The following is a 20,523-nucleotide window of genomic DNA, read 5'->3' as shown; positions in this document are numbered from 1 at the left end:
CCGTAAAGTCTAAGCTTAAATGTCACTCTTACCAGGTTATCTTCCCGGACGACCCCCAACATGGTTAGGTCCCCCCATTACATTCTGTCATAGTGCCTGCTACAGATCCTTCATAAAGCTTATCACAATGGTCCTTCAATACCTGTTTACGCCATAATTTATTTGGTTTCCTTTCCCTTTCAAAACTTCATGAGGGCAGGTTCTATTTCTGACTTGCTCATGACTGTGTAGTGTCAGGGCTTGGCAGAGTGCCCAGCCCAGAGACACAACGTAATTTTTTTTTTTAAATAAATTTATATATTTTTGGCTGCGTTGGGTCTTCATCGCTGCGCGTGGGCTTTTCTTTAGTTGCAGCGAGTGGGGGCTACTCTTCGTTGCTGTGTGTGCAGGCTTTCTCTAGTTGCGGTGAGCGGGGGCTACTCTTCTTTGCTGCGCGCGGGCTTCTCATTGCGGTGGCTTCTCTTGTTGTGGAGCACGGGCTCTAGGCGCGTGGGCTTCCGTAGTTGTGGCTCGCGGGCTCAGTAGTTGTGGCTTGCGGGCTCAGTAGTTGTGGCTCGCGGGCTCTAGAGCGCAGGCTCAGTAGTTGTGGCACACGGGCTTAGCTGCTCCACAGCATGTGGGATCTTCCCGGACCAGGGCTTGAACCCATGTCCCCTGCATTGGCAGGTGAATCTTTTTTTTTTTTTTTTTTTTTGCGGAACGCGGGCCTCTCACTGTTGTGGCCTCTCCCGTTGCGGAGCACAGGCTCCGGACGCGCAGGCTCAGCGGCCATGGCTCACGGGCCCAGCCCCTACGCGGCATGTGGGATCCTCCCAGACCGGGGCACGAACCTGTGTCCCCTGCATCAGCAGGCAGACTCTCAACCACTGCGCCACCAGGGAAGCCCGGCAGGCAGATTCTTAACCACTGCGCCACCAGGGAAGTCCCAAGGTAATTTTTTAAATGAATGAATTATTATCATCTTAGAGCATCAGGGATAGAGATCTAATGGCTTCATTTTACAGCTGACAAAATGAAGGCCCAGAGAAGATAAATGACTTTTCCCAGGTCACATGGCCAGTGAGTGGAAGAGGCAGTTTTAGAATTCATTCATTCATTCAAAAAATCTTGAGCCTACTATGTTCCAGGCACTGTCCTAGGTGCTGGAGATAGAACGATGGCCAAAGCAGGCCCTGACCTCCTAGGACTTAACTACCTGTAGTGGAGGAGATAAGCAGATAAACAAACAACACTTATATAACATATGAGATAGTGATATCTATGAAGAAAGAGATGCTCTAAAGACAAAACCGGTGAGGACTCAAACCCATGTTTTCTGCTTCCAAGTGCAGGCTCTTTCCACTACACCACGCTGCCTGCCCTAAGTAAACAAACAAAACCATAATTTATGAGGCTCCTTCAGCTGCCTGTGTGTGTGCTTGGTGGGGTGAAACCCTCATGAAGTCCGTGAAAAAGGGCCAACATCATCAGAAGCAGCAGCTGACTGGCTTGCCTGCTAAAGCAGGTGTCCCAGCATTAGCCAGCCTGGCCTCTACTGCCTTGAAACTTCACATCTGGCGCCCAAAGAGAGAGGGGGCGTGTTTAAATAAGACAGCTATTGACCAAGTGGATTGAGGAGGGTTGGAGTTGGCTTGTGTCTGGGAATGATGCAAACCACAAGGGGACAGTACTCAGGAGGCGGACAGAAAACACAGATGGGCTCAAACTGCAGGCGTGACTATTGCCTGAGCACCCCACCCCCATCCCTGGGCGAAGCAGAGCGAGGCCTCTTCACTGCCGAAGATCTGTTTATTTTTTCATTTATAAAGGCGCCCTCTGATGCCTGTACTTGGAGAAATCGAATGTGCACTCAGACCACTGACTTTCCTCAAAACTGTTTCAAGTAGAAACGTGGTTGAAACAAGAGTTCAGAACATATGCAGAATGACACAGCAGCCCGCTGAGAGGGAGGGGTGCTGGTGGATCAAGGGGGTCATGAATTGGACAGGTGAGCAGATCACAAGGCTGCCCATTGAAACACTCCCTCCTCACTTTGGCAGAACATCAGTTTTGATAGTCCAAAGTGTTGTTTATAACATAAAGTAGGTACCCTAATAAAGATTAGTTGAAAAACAAACAAATGAAGGATGACAACTCATTTTTCTCACATAGGGAAGATTAAAGCCCAAAGCACTGCTTTGAAAATAATGATAGTAATCATTTCCTGACCAAGCACTATGAATGAACCAGACATTTCATGATCTCTCATCCTCACACTAATCTTGACATAGATATTATCTTCATCTTAGAGATGAGCAAACTGAGGCTCAGGGCAGTTCAGTGACTTTCGAGAAGTCACACTGCTGGTGAATGGGCACTGAGCTCCAATCTGTCTCTAAAATCCAAGTACTTTCTACAAAACCAAGAAGTGACAACTACTTGCTGAGAGCAAAAAGCGACCCTCTCTAGCCGCTCTGCTGCTACTAACGTGTTACTGGTTGGGAAGCCACGTAATTCATGTTGTGAGTTATGTACGATTCTAAGTAAGGGTGGGGGACTTCATGCAGAGGCTTCAGGATAGCTGGTCCCTTATTTTAGGGGTGAGTTTAGGAGTTTGCAGCAAGAACTCACTGCTAGAGTAGAATCATATCATTGTACAATCCCAAGTATAATGGCTGTTCAGTGAGTGCCTGACGTGAACCCTAGTTACAATAAGCAAGACTGCTTACTGCGCTCCACCCCACTGGAAAAGAACTCATGTCAGGAGTGGATGACAACGGGACACTCAGTCTGCCCCTCAAGTCTCCCAGCTCTACTGTATGCTAGCCTGGTGGTAGCCTCTCTTCATTTCCTAATTCACAAAATTGGGCTGATATCTACACTTCACAAAATTGTGAGGAATAAATGATAAAGTATACAGAAACACCTGGCATGGAACAGGTGTACAATAAATATGACTTTAGTCATATTTATTCATTATTCATAGGATGAGTTTGGTTGACCAGTCTGGGACTATGGGTCATTTTGGCCCAAAGAATTCCAGGGAGATGCAGTCAGTTCCAGGTCTAAATCAGAGTGTGTGTTCGTGCGTCAGAGAACAGCCTACATGGATACTTAGTGGAACCGTGGAACCAATCCCATCTCCATGGTTTAACGAGGACCATGGCTCAGGCAAGAGCCAGAGGATTTCCAAGCATGAGATGAACCAGCAAAAGGCTAATCATTCCACATTTGAAGTCACTCCCAATTCTCTCCTGTCCTGAGTTTCCAAGGGGATCAAAAGAATCATTTGCCTAAAACTGAACTAAATCCAACCTCAAACTTGTTCATCTTGAGATAGAACAAGCTTTTCCTCAGCTTGTTCTGTCTCAAGATGCAGGTGCAATTTGGCCTTTATGACCTATTTCATACTGGTGATTCTCTCTTCAGGCTACAAATGGTGATTTTTCTAATGTACGAATCTGAGATGTTAAACTTCTTCAATGGCTTCCTATTGCCTGTAGAGTGAAGTCCAAACTACTTAGCAAAGACTTCTGTGATCTGGCCCCTACCTACTTATTTGTCTCATAACCCACTATTCCGTCTATCACTAAACCACTTATAGCTCCCTAAACACTCTGTGCTTTCTCATGTGTCTATGTCTTTTATGTAGTATGTCCTGTTCCTTTTGCCTGGGGTGCCCTTCACTTTCCCATTTGGCAAACATCTATTCTCAGTTTAAGCACTTCATCCTCTGTGAATCCTTAATCCCTGAGGTAGTCACAGACAACCCTTCCCTGGGCTCACCCTTAGGCAGGGAAGGACATGGAGTGGAAAGAATATAGGTTTCAAGTCAGAAAGCCTGGAGTTTAAACTCTGGCCCTCCTCCCCGGCCAGCTGGAACACCAACCAGAGGGAAAGACATAGTCTCCTAGCCTAATGTACAGTCCACTGGTGTGGTTTTCCTTATGTAAAGACAGATGCGGGGGCTTGTAACCAAAAGATTCAGTGCCTGAACCACTGGTGAGATCATCCCTATCTGGGATTGACAATTCTAAAGGTGTAATTCATTTAACTCCTTTTGTTCCAACCTCCATGTTTGCTCACACACCATGTGACAGGAAGTCAGCTTCCTATACAGGTTTGCTAATCACAACCACTTGAGTATTCCAGTTCCTCCAATTTTTTGTTACAAATTTATTATTAAAAATAAATGCATCTCACCTTTGCCACTTACTGGCCAAATCATTTAAACTCTGAACCTCTTTTATCTTCATGTGTAGATGAAAAGTGTGAGGATTAGAGAAAATGGATTGAGCACAAATTTTGGCCCATGGTAAGCACTAATATTATAGTATCATTATAGCACATTTAAATTATTTATCTATGTCTCTCCCTCCACTAGATAGTAAACCCCTCAAGGGCAAGAAATTCATCTTTATATCTCCCAGCATCTAGCACAACAGTGCTGGGCACATAGAAACTTTTGGCAAAAGTCTGTGAGATGCATAACACGCACACATTTTGCCTTTCCAATGACTGTCAGTTCCAGGAAGGCAGAGAACTTGTCGTGTGCTTTTCTTTTATCTTTCACAGCAGCCACCATGGTTGTGGAGCAAATCAGTAAGCAGTCATTCAAGGCAAACTCATGAGTAGACCAACACATTCTTCTTCTTAGCAGTTGCTCTACAGTGGAAAAGTTACACGTTGTGAAGTCTGAAGACCTTGGTTCTAGCCCTGGTCCACTCCCTTAATGTGAGGTGTTAGGCATACTCGTTAAATGACCTACGCTTGTTTTCTGCAAAACAGGGGAGAGAAAAACCTTGAGGGCTATCACAAGGATGAAATAGGATGAAGTAAAGCACCATGTAAAGTTGGAATATAACTAAGAGGGACAAGGGAAACACTCCCATCAGGCTTTATGGTTTTCAGGAAAATGGTTCTGCTTCCTGTACATCCCATTCCAGGAGAGAATAAAAAAGCACAATACCATGATTATGCTGTATTTATGTAATTTTCACATATCTTTTAGGAAAACCTGGTTTTGAGAAGACTCCCTTGGCCTAATTCAGAGCAATCAGTGGCTAACAAGTGTCCTGAGGCCGCTTTACTACCTGCATGGCTTAAATAGGGCAAAAAATGCCAAATTTCTTTTTGATTTTCTTACAAAGGTTAAGTCAAAGGCAAGGCCAAGAGTTGGACAATCTTTTCCAAGGAAAAAGTGTTCTTGATTTAAACTAAAAGCAACCAAATGGATTACTTAGGGAACTATGCTCTGTTCAGAAGAGTTTCCCGATGATCTAAAATTAATTATAAAACTTTATTCTAGCCTCTCTTTACCTTCTTCTTAACGTTTATTAGTCTACTTATCTAACTTTGTAATTTAGTAAGTATGGTATACTGGACATAACTGAATCTTTGTTTACAGATTCAAGACCATGTGGCAGGGATGCTGTAGAGAGGACTCATGCAGCAGATGGGTGGCTGAGTTAGATAAACATTAAGATCACCTTCAAATCTGACAATCTGGGATCTGAACAACTTAGTTGTACTTTCACTTGTAAAAACGAACATGAATCATCATTGGGCGGTGTGGCAATGTGAACTAATATATAGCCAAGAACAGTATAGCACAGTGGTTAAGACTGCAGGCACTAAAGCCAAATTGTCAAGATTGATATCCTGGCTCTGTCACTTGCTAACTCTGTGACCTTGAACAAGTTTCGCTATTTCTCTGCTTCAGTTTCCTCATGTGTAAAATGGAAATAAAAGTACCTGTCTCTTAGGGTTGCTGTAAGGATTAAGAGTTAATATATCTGGGGGGAGGGGCAAAATAGGGATGGGGATTAAGACGTACAGACTACTAATATAAAACAAATAAGCTACAAGATATATTGTACAACACAGGGAATATAACCAATATTTTATAACTATAAGTGGAATATAACCTTTAAAAATTGTGAATTAGTATGTTGTACACCTAATATTGTACATCAACTATACCTCAATTAAAAAAAGAAGCTAGGGGCTTCCCTGGTGGCGCAGTGGTTAAGCATCCGCCTGCCAATGCAGGGAACACGGGTTCCAGCCCTGGTCCAGGAAGATCCCACATGTTGCGGAGCAACTAAGCCCGTGTGCCACAACTACTGAGCCTGTGTGTCACAACTACTGAAGCCTGTGCTCTGCAACGAGAAGCCACTGCAATGGGAAGCCCTCGGCAACTAGAGAAAGTCCGCGCACAGCCACGGAAGACGCAACGCAGCCAATAAATAAATAAATAAAGTAAATCTATTAAAAAAAAAAAGAAGCTAATACCTTTAACATTCTTGGAACAGTGTCTGGTACATAGTAGGTGCGCAAAAAAATATGAGTTTTCCTGCTTTGCGTTAGCTTAATATATGTCAGAATACTAGAGACTGACTGCCCATGCAACATTTCATTAAAGCCTGAAAACAACACTTTAAGGTAGATGGTGTAGCTCATTCTAAAGATGAGGAAACAAGTTCTCGGAGGATAAGTGTCTTACCTAAGCTCAGTGCCTTAAACAGGGTTTGAATCCAGAGCCCTCTGCCTCCCAACTTGTGTTATTTCCATCACAGCACCCTGCTTCCCCAGTATGTCAAAATTGTTGAGTGTGTGCAAAACTGAGTTGAATTCATGCTGATCCAATGTATGTAGATCCTGTAAACTGCCTTTTGGAATAACACTGGGTACCTGCTTGCTATCTTGTCAATACTCTCATTTTTAAGGTAGGGCAGAAATAACCCCATTAAGGATTCACTTTATCATGGTTTACTTATACAATGATTGTGTAAATGGTGATGTTCAAACAGCTAGATAAATATCCACTAAAGGGACTTCCCTGGTGGTCCAGTGGTGAAAACTCTGCACTCCAATGCAGGGGGCCTGGGTTCGATCCTTGGTCAGGGAACTAGATCCCACGTCCCGCAACTAAAGGAGCCCGCATTCCACAACTAAAGACCACACACGCCACAACTAAAAGAGCCCGCATGCTGCAACAAAAGATCCCACGTGCCGCAACTAAGACTCAGTGCAGCCAAATAAACATTTTTTTAAAAATCCACTAAAATGGTGAACCTTCCTTAGCCTGTTTCTTGTCTTAAATTCTTTGTTATTCTTTACACAGGACTATAAATTTTCGCCCATTATGATTATCCAGGTTCTCTTCTGAATTAAGTCCCTCTTACCACTCATCTAAGCATCATCTCAGTTGCTATCTAATGCTATTTAGTGTGCCTGTCCTCCACTCCATAATGATAGCCTCTGAGCTCTTGCAATCCCTCAAGTATCTTATCCAGGACTAAACATAACTAGTATTCAACAACTGTTTGACCCTCTGGATTTGAATGACCCAAAGTAGATGCTAAACAACGTGGTTTTTCCATTCTTCAAGAGCAGTTCAATAAACGACATAAGAACCTTGAGAAAGAAAGCCTTAAAAGACTGAAAAAAAAAGAAGTTATAGAAGGACTAGCTGTGAAGAACTTTGAATATTAAAAAAAAAAAAGAGGGGGAGAAGCCAAAGTGAAGCCTCAAGAAACAAGGAGTCTGGCAAAAGCAAATGAGAAAAACGGGGAGAGGTGGCAGAGGAGCCACATGATATTTAGGGTTTGAAATGAGGGGGAATTCTAGAGTTAAGGTGGGTTTGGATCAGAAGCCTTCCCAAGTTTCTCAGGCTAAAGAGCCTGGGTGGCAATCTGTGGGTGGCCCACACTTAAGAACACAAAAAAACTGGACACAGATACAAATGGTGAGAAGTGTCACGCAGCAGGGAGTGGCAAGAGTCCATCCTAAATGCAGTCATTTGGGTACAACGTGCCCTTCAGAGAGGGCATAGTGACAGCATGGGCTAATTTACAGAGCCGCCAGGGTAATAACTCAAAAAGCAATACTGCCTTCTCACAACAAAACGAGGCAGCCCCAGAATGTTTTGTGGTGGTAAAAAGCTGCATTACAGCATACTGAGATCCCGGAACCAATGAAAGGAGACAAGTTTACCAAAACGAGTCTTGACACAGAGTACGTTTCTGGCAAATACATTATTATGCACTCACTCTACTCAGGTCCTGGAGCAACTATTTCGTTTCCTTATATGGCCCTTCTCTTCAGCTCTCTCCTGTATAATAACTAATGTCTTCTTAGAGAAACAAAGAAAAGGAATAGGACTGTTCCACTCACTTTTAAAAAACTGAAATCATTTCTGCTAGAGAAAGCTGCTTTGATGGGGGGAGGCAAGGGAAAATACTGCAACTGCCTACCCTGACTGCCAGAATTAAGCAGTCTTACTTTAGCCAGAACATTTTTCTTTAATTCCATTAGAACTTTAATTTGAATACTACTAGAACTAAGATACGATGGGCAAGCATGGGTAGAAACACTCCCTATATGGCACACAAAATCAAAGAAAATGCCAGCTGTCAGGCTGAAATAAAAATCAACTTCTAATGTTACTCTTCTTAAAATTCTTTGATTGGCCCTCGTAGTCTTCAAATAAAATCCAAACTCCTTAGCAGGACCCCAACTTCACTTCCCAATATATTTCCCTCCCTATTCCCAAATTCTAATAGTCCATTTCTCCCCAAAAGTCACATTCCTCTACCTGGAAAATCCTTTCCATTCCTCTTTGCTTGGTAAAATCCTACTCATCCTTCAGAAAAACTGCTTGGCTTTCTCTCCTTCAGGAAGATGTCCTCAACACCCCCCCCCATGAGCTCTCTGAGGACCCTGCGCTTATTTATCATTGCACTCACCATGTGATGCTATGATTTCACTTTACTTTCTTGTCCCTTCCACTAGTTCCTGAGGACAAGTGCCAAATTCTAGGATTCTACCTTCTAGTGCTCAGGACAGAAGCGTGACATATAGGAGATACGCAATAAATGTTTTAATGAATAGTAAATATAGCCATCTACGAATCTCACTTTCTCTCAGTAAGAAAATATACTCTCCAAAACCTTTCATAAAATAAGGTAACTATCTTCCCTCTTTGACCACACTGACAGCCAGAATGAATATTTTGAAAGAGTGTAACATCTGGGTCATATCCTTGATAACATTTCAGGAAGTTGGTGGCTGACTGCATCATTTATGACATCAAGAAGAAAGCCATCATTTGCAGAGCACCTACGTGTGCCGAATTTATTCTGTATACACATTACTTCACTCTTGGTGGCCCATGGTAACTTGTTTGAGCTTTATTTTGATAAAGAATCTGAGGTTTAGAAATCTGCCCAAGGTCACAGAGCCAGCAAGTGGTGAAGCCAGATTAACACAATGTGCAAGATCAGGACTAGATTTTCTTCTAAAGGAACTAAAAAATGAGGTTGGCTGAATCTAAGATTTCCCACAGGACTGAAAAAATGATGAAGACAGCAAATAACTTGTCCATCTCAGACTATGGGTATGCAGTTTTAACAATATAAACTGAAAACCAGCCTTGTTCCTGTTCAGAGTTTAAATAACTGCATACACTGTTGCCATCCTGTCAAGTAACAGATTCATCAGACAATCAGTTTGAAGCACTGTTTTAAAACAACTTCTCAAATTTATTTAACTCATGTGGATAACATGGTAGAGTTTTTTTTTTTTTTTTTTACAAAAAGGAAACAGCCAGCACTTACTACTCAATAAGCCTTGCAGACGGCTCAGAGTGTAGGCAGCATACTGGGCACAGTGACCACAGGATTTGCATTATGCTTGCAAAGACAGAACTCCACCAGCACCAGAGTTTTCCAATTCAAAATGTGATTTAATTAGAGATCCCAGCATGATAATTTTTTTTTAAAAGGCTGGATTGTTGCTTTTTTTTCCTTTAATTTTCCATTTCTATTTAGAAAAATGACTAGAGGCAATGGCGAAAATAACCATTTAAAAGGGATTCCTCTCCAGAAGTTTTTTGTAAAGTTAAATCCAGCCTTTCCATCCTTCTCTCCATCCTTTTACATTTAAAAAAGAAAGGAGTTTGGAATGTGTCAACCTTTACTCAGCTTGCTGCACAAAGCCTCAGCCTTCTCAAGTTGTAGACGTAATGCAATGCTGGGACTAATCTCCCAAACCTCTGGTTTTAATCAAGTCCATGGGGTGCCTGGCTGGAGGGCCCTGGGTGACAGTTGCTAAAGAAGCTCCTATTAATCTAAGGTCAGTCACAATCCTAACCTTAAACAGTAGACGGCTGACTGCATCACTTACGACATACACCAGGCGAAGGCAGAAGGAGCAAGAAGCAAGTCAGACGTCCCTCGTCTGTTAAGTCATGAGTCACTCCAGCAGCTGAGCCTGTGTTCCTTTCCCCAGAGCTCACTGTGCAAGGTCACCGCCACACCACCTCCATCCCCTGAGCTCACTGTCCAGCCATAAAGGGAGGTGCTTCCAAGTTATCACTGGAATAAATGATTTTCCATAAGTAACAAATGAAAATGTTTAGATCTACCAATGACTCAGTCTCTCCATCTCTTCTTGGGGAGCCTGTACTTCTAATCATGTGAGGAAGTTAAAAATACAGAGGAGCAGCATCAATAGACAATGTGCTTTACCTCTTCCTCATTACCTTCCTGGAAAATTGTTGTTTCTAACATTCAGTTTCCTTGAAAAGGAGAAATTTTACTTAACTGTTGTACGTTGCATGTAAGAAGGGACTTCTCTTTTTAGCCTTCATTTCACTGTATGGGTTTCCCTCTCTAGGTACTGAGAGTGGGAAAGGGAGAGAGAGGAGGAGACAAAAATCACAAAGTGCAGTATAAAGCACAGCCTGTGTCAGCACCATGACAAGTCCTCTAATGTCATCAATGTTGACTCTAAGTAATTTCTGGTGGGGTTGAATGCATCATTACATTTCTATTTGTGCTCTGCCTGAGGCTTTTCCCTAACCACTAATTGCGAATAAAGGGCTCAAGAGTAAGAGCTTTTGTGAAAGGGCTAGAACACAAGTAATGTGCTGGTCTGTGGCCAGGTGTCAGTGTACTTCATAATGGAGGAAAAGAGGATTACCGGGAGATTTTTGTTTCAGCCTTTAGTCCAACCAAGTTTTAAAAGACTTACAGAAAATGCTTCACACAAAAGTTTGGTAGTGGGGAAGGGAGGATGGGGAAGTGGTAAACACATCCAGTAAAATTCAGGCATAAAAGAATACCCACACAAGTCCACAAAATACAAAAGAACACGGAGGATCACTTCCTGAGCCATAAATGGATGGATAAGGGCACAGGGTGGGTAGGGCACAGTGGATTAGCCACTAACGGCTTCAGTGATAATTCTGAAACCTGTTCCAATTTATTTTTGGAATGAATTCTTCTCCTGGACAGGTCAAAATTGTGCTTAAAAAATGTTGGAAGATAACAGCTTTTGAAATATTCTTTTGCCTCTTGCTTCCAGGTGATTTCCTTTTTGTTGAAAACCAGAAGCTGTATAAACCTCACAGGATGGAAAAACAGTCTTTTGATAAAGATGAGGTGAGGTACTGGATGAACTTACACAGTAAGTGAGAGTCTGTATGTCTTGGTCTTGTCCCTTGACCACTCCACATCTCTGGACCTAACAGAGATGGCAGTTCACTTCCTCTGGAAGAAGCCAGTAATGGACACTTGTCTATTGGCTTTGCCCAGAGCAGCAGTTCCTTTCTTTGGGCCCTTTCGTTCCTCTTTGGGTTCCTTTTTCAGAGTCATGGTGGGAGGCCTATGTACAGAGGAAGTCTTCATCTTAAGCTCTTCTTCACTATCTGTGCAGGATTCACTCTCGTAGACCTTTTCAGTTACTGGAAGAATAAAGAAAAAAATGGGATATGAGTGGGTTGAGTCATTTAGAACACAGCTCTCGAGAGAGAATGAGATGTCTGGTTCACTCCAATCCCCTCAGACCCACTGACCAAGGGAGGTGTGCTCACTGACCATCGCAGCTCAATCCCGCTGGGAGATCAGATCCCGCCTCAGGGAGGAAGCAGTATTTTGAGCTCACACAGCCTCTAGCTGGGGCTCAAAATCAACATTCACCCTTACTCTGTCACTGCTATGCCCCATGCCTTTAAGTGGGCCTTTATCATGTGGTTGCCCAAATCCTGCATTTGGGCCTTGGTCTATGCTTAGCTAACTTGCTGAGCTCTACATAAGAACTGTCTGCATCTCAAACACCTACTTCTACCTCCATGCTTTGACTGACTTCTTCAGTCTCACCTCCCTGACCCACAGTGCCTGCCATTTCCATCACTGGTTTTCCTGGTCTTAAGCTCTGCTCTACCAGCCAGTCCCCATCCTACCTAGCCAGACTCACTGCCATGGACCCTCCTGGCTAGTCCTATCCTGATGTCACCCACTGTGAACTGGAGATTAGCTACTCAACTATTCAGTCCTTGGTTCTCAGTGACCCAGGATTTAGTAATGGTCTACATCATGAAGAATGACTATCTCAAGCAAACTTGGTCAGATGACAAACTTGATAGTTTTAAGGAAGGACAACGATAAAATGAGAAAAAGTTCCCAGTGTTTTTACTCCCTGTCAGCCAAGGGTGTATTGCGCCTTTTCTCCTACCAATAAAATTCACTGATCCCTCCCCACTGGAAACTTTAAAAAAAATTATACCAGTGAGGAGTCACTATAAGGAAGCCCCAAAGGGCACAGGTAGACAATCGCTTCCAACAATGATGTCCCAGAACTGATGAGGGTCTCTTCAATACTACTGCAGTGCACACACCAACCGCAAGAAACAGTACAATGCCACCCTCCTGTGACTTTAGAGAGATGCAGCAGCTGTACAGTCAACGTCATCTAAATCCTTTCTCAGCAAATGATGGAAAAAGGAAAACACCTTTTCTTAGCTGAATAGAGAAACCTAATATGCATAATATTCAAATGAGTAAAGTGAAAGGTATTTTTTCCCACTAACATACAGTGATAGTTTTAAGCTCTCGATTATTGATCATTTTTTTCTAATAAAATATATCCGCCGAACTGTTCTAGAGGCATAGGCTTTGGAATCAAATACACCTGTGTTCTAATACCTAGTCTGTCACTTACATAGTCTCAAATTTTAATGTGTATCAGAATTACTTGAAGGCTCATTTAAACATGTATGGCTGGGCTTTATTTCCAGAGTTTTAGATTCAATAGGTCTGGGGTGGACCCAAGAATTTGCTTTTCTAACATGTTCCCAGGTGATGCTGATATGCTGCTGGTCTGGGGACCACACCGTGAGAATCACCATTCTTTGCTCCCCTGTAAAAGGTGATATACTGCCCTACAAAATGTACAAATACACCCAGTAGTCTTTGGCAAGCACTCTTCAGTGCTGTATTTTCCTCTTGCAATGGGCCACGCTGGAGGTCAACTGGCTATAACCAGTGGAGTACTCCTTCACCTTATTCATCTATTCTTATTAAGGTTGCATAATCAACAGTCCCCTCCCTAAGAGTTCCTAGGATTTGTCATTACTTTCAACAGCCTAGAAGTCACTTTGGCTGACCCCTGTCAACTAAGAGGCTAAAAAAACATTAGTAAGCTTTAAATATATACTAAGCGTTCTTGAAGATCTTAAGGCTCCACAGACCAGAGGCATTAGAATCTCCCATGAGCTTATTAGAAACACAGAATCTCAAGTCCTAACCCAGGCCTACTGAATCAGAAATTGAATTTTGTCAAGATCTTCAAGTAATGCATCTACTCAACAAAGTTTAAGAAATGCTGCTCTAAGATACTTCAGGAATTTCCATGGTATACTTGTTAGTTCAACAATTATGATCCCAGAACATCATCCCCATCCTGATGCAACTTCCAAAGCATTACATAACTGGATTTTAGAACAAAATTATGAGCTGTTATTTACTCAATATCTCAAATTAGGGAATTCTAAAGAGCCACCTACAGATATAGAAAAGACAAGACTTGCTCCTCCATAAGTTATATTATGTATTCAAATGGTGGCATGTCTGTAATATTAAACTTCAGCATCAATTAGCTCATTATTTCATGACTAACCACTGGTTGTCTCATTGCCGATTCTGTGCAATGCACTGCTTGAGGGAGTTAAAAACCAGTCAGGGCAGCACCAACAGAATTTCTTAAGCAGAACACTTTGTATATACCTTAAGAGCTAAAAGGAGCATTTCTATATTCAAAGCTGTGGCTACTTCAAACTACAGAACAAAGGAGGTTTCAACTTAAAAATACAGGACCTTTATTTTAGCTGAACAACACACCACTTTTCTGGGCTGCCATAAAAACAAGCGCAGTTTGCATGGGTAGAAGAATTCTTTTCCACTCAACTGTTTTGCTCTTAGAAATCCACCCTGTCCAGAAGTCCACCCCAAATTTATCTCAGGGGCCCAACTCCCCAGTCCCTGTAGTAAACTCACAGAAAGGGAAAGATCAGCTTTTTAAGCCCACAGACCAACCCCCATCCAGCACAGGACAGGAGAAGCCCCCTGTGCTGGTACATTTGGAACAGTCTGAGCAGAGAGAGGAAAGCAGAACTCCTTTATTGGTTACAGGAGCCAAGATTCATTAGGTTGACCTTGGACTAAAAACCTTAAAAAAAAATGGGCTATGTGAGCACAGTTTTCATTGTTGCATCCAAGGCTCTTAATAGTCCTGTCTGGAGACAGGAGTACAAAAAAGTTCACATCCCATACCTGGCCAAAACTTGAGTACTATGTTTTGAACAAAGCAATAGGTAATTAGCCCCAAATTCCCAATGAACTCCCATAAAGATATTTTTGACACTTTTCTTTTGGGGTAGCAGGAGGGAAAAACTGGCACTGATGCTTTTGTCCTCTTAAGTTTAAAAGAAAAAAGAATTAAAAATTCAACAGTAAATATGTAAATTACCATTAACAGTCAAACCAAGAGGCTTGAAATTCATTACTAGAAGACTAACAGCAAAAAACAAACAAAACAAAAAAAGACCAAAATCCAGAATTCATAGGCACAAGAAAGTTATCACTGAAAAGACAGAAATTTCCTGTGTAAGGAATTTTATTCCCAATCACATGCTACAATTAAAATGGCAGAGGCCTTTTCAGATGAGTGGGAGGTGGGGAATGGGAGAGGGCTCGAGACTGATGAAAGGTCTTCACTAGTTTTTTTTTGTTGTTTTTTTTTTTTTGCGGTACGCAGGCCTCTCACTGTTGTGGCCTCTCTCGCTGCGGAGCACAGGCTCCGGAAGCGCAGGCTCAGCAGTCATGGCTCACAGGCCCAGCCACTCCGCGGCATGTGGGATCTTCCCGGACCGGGGCACGAACCCGTGTCCCCTGCATCGGCAGGTGGACTCTCAACCACTGCGCCACCAGGGAAGCCCCCTTCACTAGTTTTAACAACCACATTGCCTAGGGAAAGTTGATTCTTCAGAGTCTATCAATCTTTTTAAGACAAAAATTTGAACCAGAAAAGGAAAATCAAGAAAGGGAAAAAATACTTCTCTAGGAGAGCCAGTGTGTGGCAGGTGCCACAGGAAAGGAGAAATGACAATTCTCGGCTATCTCACCAGCAAGCGGTTGAAGAGCCTAAACCCACAACTTTTTACAAACACAAAAGACAGTACCAGGATCTGAACATCTCATCGGGCCTCAAGTGCTAAATCTTAAAAGCCCCACAGAAGTCGGTCAATCGTGGTAGAACAAGCTAAAACATGGCTGAAGAATCAAGCAATGACTTGAGGCCTGAATTCTAATTTCCCTCTAGGCCTCCATAAAAAGCACATGCTGTTACCTAACATGGCTTACAAGCAGGAAACATAAAGGAAGTGATTTGGAAGAGTCAGACCCCTCTATAGAACAAATGGGACAAAACACAAAGAAGACTCTTGACACTCTCTTCAGAGTCTAGTCTTCTATAGGAGCTTCTTTTCCACTGTTCAAATGTATAAAACAAACATTCAAAAAAAACCCAAATGTTTCTCAGTGTCTATGATTTAAAATTGGTATTGTGGTTTCCATCTTGAAAGTGTTTTTTAAATATATTACTTCACATGAATCTTCACAACAATCCCACATGTAGGCAAAATGGTATTTTCCCTCCACTCCACAGATCAAGAAACTCCCCACCAGAGATGATGTGACTTTTATGCAAGATCTCAAGCATATTACCCAAACAGAAACCCAGGTATTCTGACTTTAGTTGTAGTGTTCCCTATATTCCACTACTCAAAGTGTGGGCCACAGGAAAGCAGCCCAGCACCACCTGGGGATGAATCATGTGCATATTAAAGTCTGAGGCACCCTGCTCTGTAAGGGATTAAGGTGCTCTCCATGGTAATAACTCTATCTCTGGATTTGGAGTCAAAAAATTTTCTTACCTATGCAGCCCTCCTCGTCCACAAAGGCTTTAGATTTTAGCACACGTTTTCGTTTTCTTTTGTTTTCTCCACTTGAGCCCTAAAAGATCATAGGAAGATCAGAGGATACAACATTAAATTGACCAATCAAGCTACAGAGAAAAATAACAAAAGTTTTTTACTCTATAACAATCACCCTCCAATATTCTATGACGATAAAAAGTTAAACAAGTTATCTACAAATTTCCCTTTAGGGGATCAGCCCAACCACAGACAAGTTACACTCATTGATACTTCATTGTGAGAAGAAAAGTAGCATGTTGAGCAAAGAACTGTGTTCATTCAGTCAACAAACTTTTGTTGGGTAGTGCAGGCGTCGAGGTTAAAAAGACCAATAGCACAAGGGCCTTAGTGGAGGAGAGAGACAAAGAAAACAGACCATTGCAATCCATTGTGGTAAGGGCTTTAATGGAAGGCCACAGCAGATACTATGGAAGCACTCAGGGAAGGCCTCTAAACCAGACCAGAGGTCTCCATGGCATCCACCCTTGCCGTGGATACCTGCTAGTTCAATCTTGGCACTGCAACATTACAACTGTCTAATTTAGTATCAAAAGGTATTACTTATACCAACTTCCTTTTCTCTCCACTGGTCTTCTACCCCATTTTCTCTTCAGCTAATGAGGAAATCAGTGCAAAATTTAAATGAGTCTTATCACAATGAATTAAGGAAAACTAATATTCATAAAGGAAAAAAACCACCCATCTTCTCAGTCCTTCATTATCTACACTAACAGAATCAGACAAGAGCCAGATGAAGATCATTGAAAATTGTATTTCCCCATTTGCAGCCCTTTTCTTGAAGAGCAACAAATCTGCATAAGTTGTTTGTTCTACTCTGTCTTTCACACACTCTGCTGCAAGACTTCACTTTGCACAATGCCAACAGGAGTTGAGTGGCACAGCTGCCCTAAAGCTGGAGGGAATGAAAAACAAAAGAGCTCCCAGGATTGACTTTGGCCACATTCCTGAGATGACACCTTATGGCTGAACTCCCTCTTCAGGTGAGAAGAGAGGGAATGCCCATTCTGCACTACCTAGAGGAGAGCAGGACGAGACAGGAGCCGGCTACTGACATCTGTGAAGTGTACAGCAGCGAACTAACGTAGCAGAGTAGTTTTATCCTTGGGCGATAAAGGACACATCCCAATAAAGTTGTACCTTGACAGAAGGAGGCTCTGGCTCAGTCTTCGGCACTGGTTCAGGAGATGGAGAAGCAGGAGGAGGTGGGGATGGTGACTCAGCTTCATGAGCCCCAGGAGAGTCTAGTATGACTGAAATAAGGAAACAAGCTTAGATAAGAGAACTACAGCAGTGTCTGGTACAATGCCTTCTCCACTGGCTCTCTAAACTTCCATGTCCAACAAAGGGTATTTTGCAAGCAGTAATTCAAGACAACCAAGGACTCTGCAATTATATAACTATAAATATCTTTAAAATACATATTTTATTAATTTTCATACAAAGAGAATCAAAGAATCAAGAATTATTAGAGCTGGAATATACCTTAGAGATCATCTTAGCTAAGCTTCTACTTTTATAGATAAGTCAAAGTATGAAGTTGTTTTATAAATATCCACTGATCAAAAAAAAAATATATCCACTGATCATCTACCATGTGTCATGTATTTCACTTACATTATTTTACTTTATCCTCACAACAAACCTAAGAGACTAATACTATTATTCATACATTAGAGTTGAGTAAACAGAGGTTCAGAGAGGTTAGTTAACTTGTCAGGGGCACAGAGCTTGCAACTGAGGCAGGAAGTTTTAGACCCCAGTCAGTCTGATTCCATAGCCTTACTATTCCAACTATCCCATGCTACCTTACCACTCAGGGCCAGACATTTTCTCTTAAGATCAAGTAAGTGGAGATAATCCTCAGATTATATCAAATGTGAGTACCTTTCATCTGAAGAGCTACAAATCCATTACAAATATATTTAAAATACACTGACGCATCCACATTCCTTATGCTTATGTCACTAAAATTATATTGAGGGAGAATGCTTGACTAAGGCAGACAGACATAGATTCTAGCATATGAATGTGGGCAAGTTGTAAAAAAATCTCTTTGAACTTCAGTTGTATAAAACAGAAATAATAGTTAACAGTGATTTTGTGACTGTGGTCTGAGGATTATTTGCCATCACTTGAGATGTATGTTAGACTGAAATTTTCCAGCTGATATTAAGAGCATAAACTGGGGAGTGGGGAAATCATCTCTGACACAATGATCACAATTACAGCTCTAACAACTAGGACTTGCTTGTTAATATGTGTTTGGGAACTACTTCTCACTTGCCTCACTGATGAGGCTTATTTTGCTACACTGAGATTAGCAGGAAAGAATATTTTAAGGAGAGAAATATTGCTACGGAAGTGGTACCACCTGAAACGACAGTACCACCACAGGGATCCCATCATTTCTGAATAGTTCCAGAAATAGTATAAGGCCCATAAGAGAGGAAGTGAAAATCCTCAGCTGACCTATTGCTTAATTACCACAAAGAAATTGCTGGTCAAGGAACTGGGTAAGCTGCTTAGCCTCACCTGCTCCCTGAATCTCCTGGCTGTATTCAAATTCTTAGCACAAGTCTTGGATCTGAAATTCTCCCAACCGATTAGGTCAGTGTTAAAAATTATGACAGTGGAGGGTTCAAGGCCAAATGACCTAAAGAGGTGAAGCAGAACAACAGCCAGAAAGAAACAATTACACACTTCAAGTATGAAATGGGCCCCAAAACTTTATAAGCTCTAGGAAATAAAAACATAAAAGGAAAGTGGTCCAGCTATTAACCAGCTCTGGGAGGCTGGAACATGATGGGAGCTCAAGGAAGCAAAAGTCCAGTCAAACCACAGAACCAAGCACACGTTTTTCTGAAGGTATAGCTATTAAGAAAGCTGTGTCACAATGTGTTACAGTGGTGGGAGTGAAGTTTATGTGGTGAGGATGCCAAAAAAAAGGAATTTTGAGTACTCTCAGTAATAAGTTTAAGAGTTCTTACTCTATTTCCAGTTCTGTAACAACTTGACTTAACCAAGGAAAACACAATCCCAGTGGCACCCTCTAAGACCCCTCTCACTGCACTGTATGGACTGTTTATCTACACTTCACCTTCAGACTCTAAGGTCCACACAGGCAGAGGCACCATGATTTCCCTAGCACTGAATATACAGTAACAATTTCTTTTAAATAAAGGAAAAGAATCATTTTCTGAACTAAATTTGGGATGATGGGCTTCTAGGTCAAGGAAGATTCAGCATATACCTCCTTCTCCCTTCCACACACCCCCAAAGAGAAACATTATAACGATAATAAAGGAAAGAAATGTTGTAACCCTCTCATAATGGGGAAGAGAACACCAGAGGAGCCAAGAGCTCTTAATGAATAAGAAATTTCAACAAATCCCTGGAAGATGGAAGGCAGATGGGAAAAAGTTGACAAGGGAAGCATCAGTCAATTAGGTGAGTCTGATAGGAGAGGTTACTATATATTATAAAACTTGTCTTTTATCTGATTTTTGAAATTGTGTACATGTATTACTTTGTTTAAAAAAATTTTTTTAAACAAAATATTTTAAGAAAGGAAGGACAGGGAAAACAACTAGAATTTTCTGGACTTTACAAACATTAATCATTCATTTTCATAATAACCCTACAAAATCACTATTACTATTTCTGTTTTATATTGATACAACTGAGGTTCAAAGAGACTTTTTTAAAACTTGCCCACATTCATATGCTAGAATCCATGTCTGTCTACCTTAGTCTTTATTACCAAGCCAAGCATTCTCCCTCAATATATTTTTAGTGACATAAGCATAAGGAATGAGAAACCTCACTCACCCCAGGAAAGCAACCTTTGTTGGGGCAGCATAAGAGCTGTGGTAAAACTAATTGCAGGGATCCAGTAATGTAACCACTGTTTATCAGAGAGTTTTCTGGAAGAGATGGGTAACTAGGATTCCTGAAAATCATTCATAGCTTCCTTTAACCTTTAAAAAAGGGGCGGTGGGTCATTTGCTTAACATTCTCTATAAGCAATTTGCAACGACTGAAAATGGTAGCAAGGACTGAAACATACCATTTAAAACTTTTTCCTAGCAATATAGATAGTACTCTTAATGTTGTTTCTCTCTGGGTCTGGCCTTTTCTTGCTTTACAAAGGGAGTATGTACAATAGAACTGCTAAAGGTGCTTATGACTCTGCCAGGGAGAAAGAT

General features: G+C 41.7%; 1 protein-coding gene across 6 annotated transcripts in view; it reads right to left on the bottom strand.

Annotated features, from left to right (window-relative positions):
• Nucleotides 1-9,573: 9,573 nt before the first annotated feature.
• The window catches only part of POLD3 (DNA polymerase delta 3, accessory subunit), a 182,468-nt gene continuing 171,518 nt past the window's right edge, over nt 9,574-20,523 (bottom strand). For 5 of the 6 annotated variants that reach the window (XM_060303685.1, XM_060303684.1, XM_060303687.1 and 2 more), the window contains 3 exons: nt 17,456-17,568; nt 16,256-16,334; nt 9,574-11,728 (listed from right to left, as the gene is read on the bottom strand). In XM_060303685.1, the coding sequence (XP_060159668.1) occupies nt 11,526-11,728; nt 16,256-16,334; nt 17,456-17,568 (395 nt within the window). In that variant the 3' untranslated portion in view covers nt 9,574-11,525. The remainder of the gene's footprint in view (nt 11,729-16,255; nt 16,335-17,455; nt 17,569-20,523) is intronic. The other variant, XR_009564915.1, reaches the window with a different exon arrangement.

This window comes from Globicephala melas, chromosome 8 (assembly GCF_963455315.2).
Source record: "Globicephala melas chromosome 8, mGloMel1.2, whole genome shotgun sequence".
In the NCBI taxonomy this organism is placed as follows: Eukaryota; Metazoa; Chordata; class Mammalia; order Artiodactyla; family Delphinidae; genus Globicephala; species Globicephala melas.
This window is presented reverse-complemented; position numbering and strand designations above follow the sequence as displayed.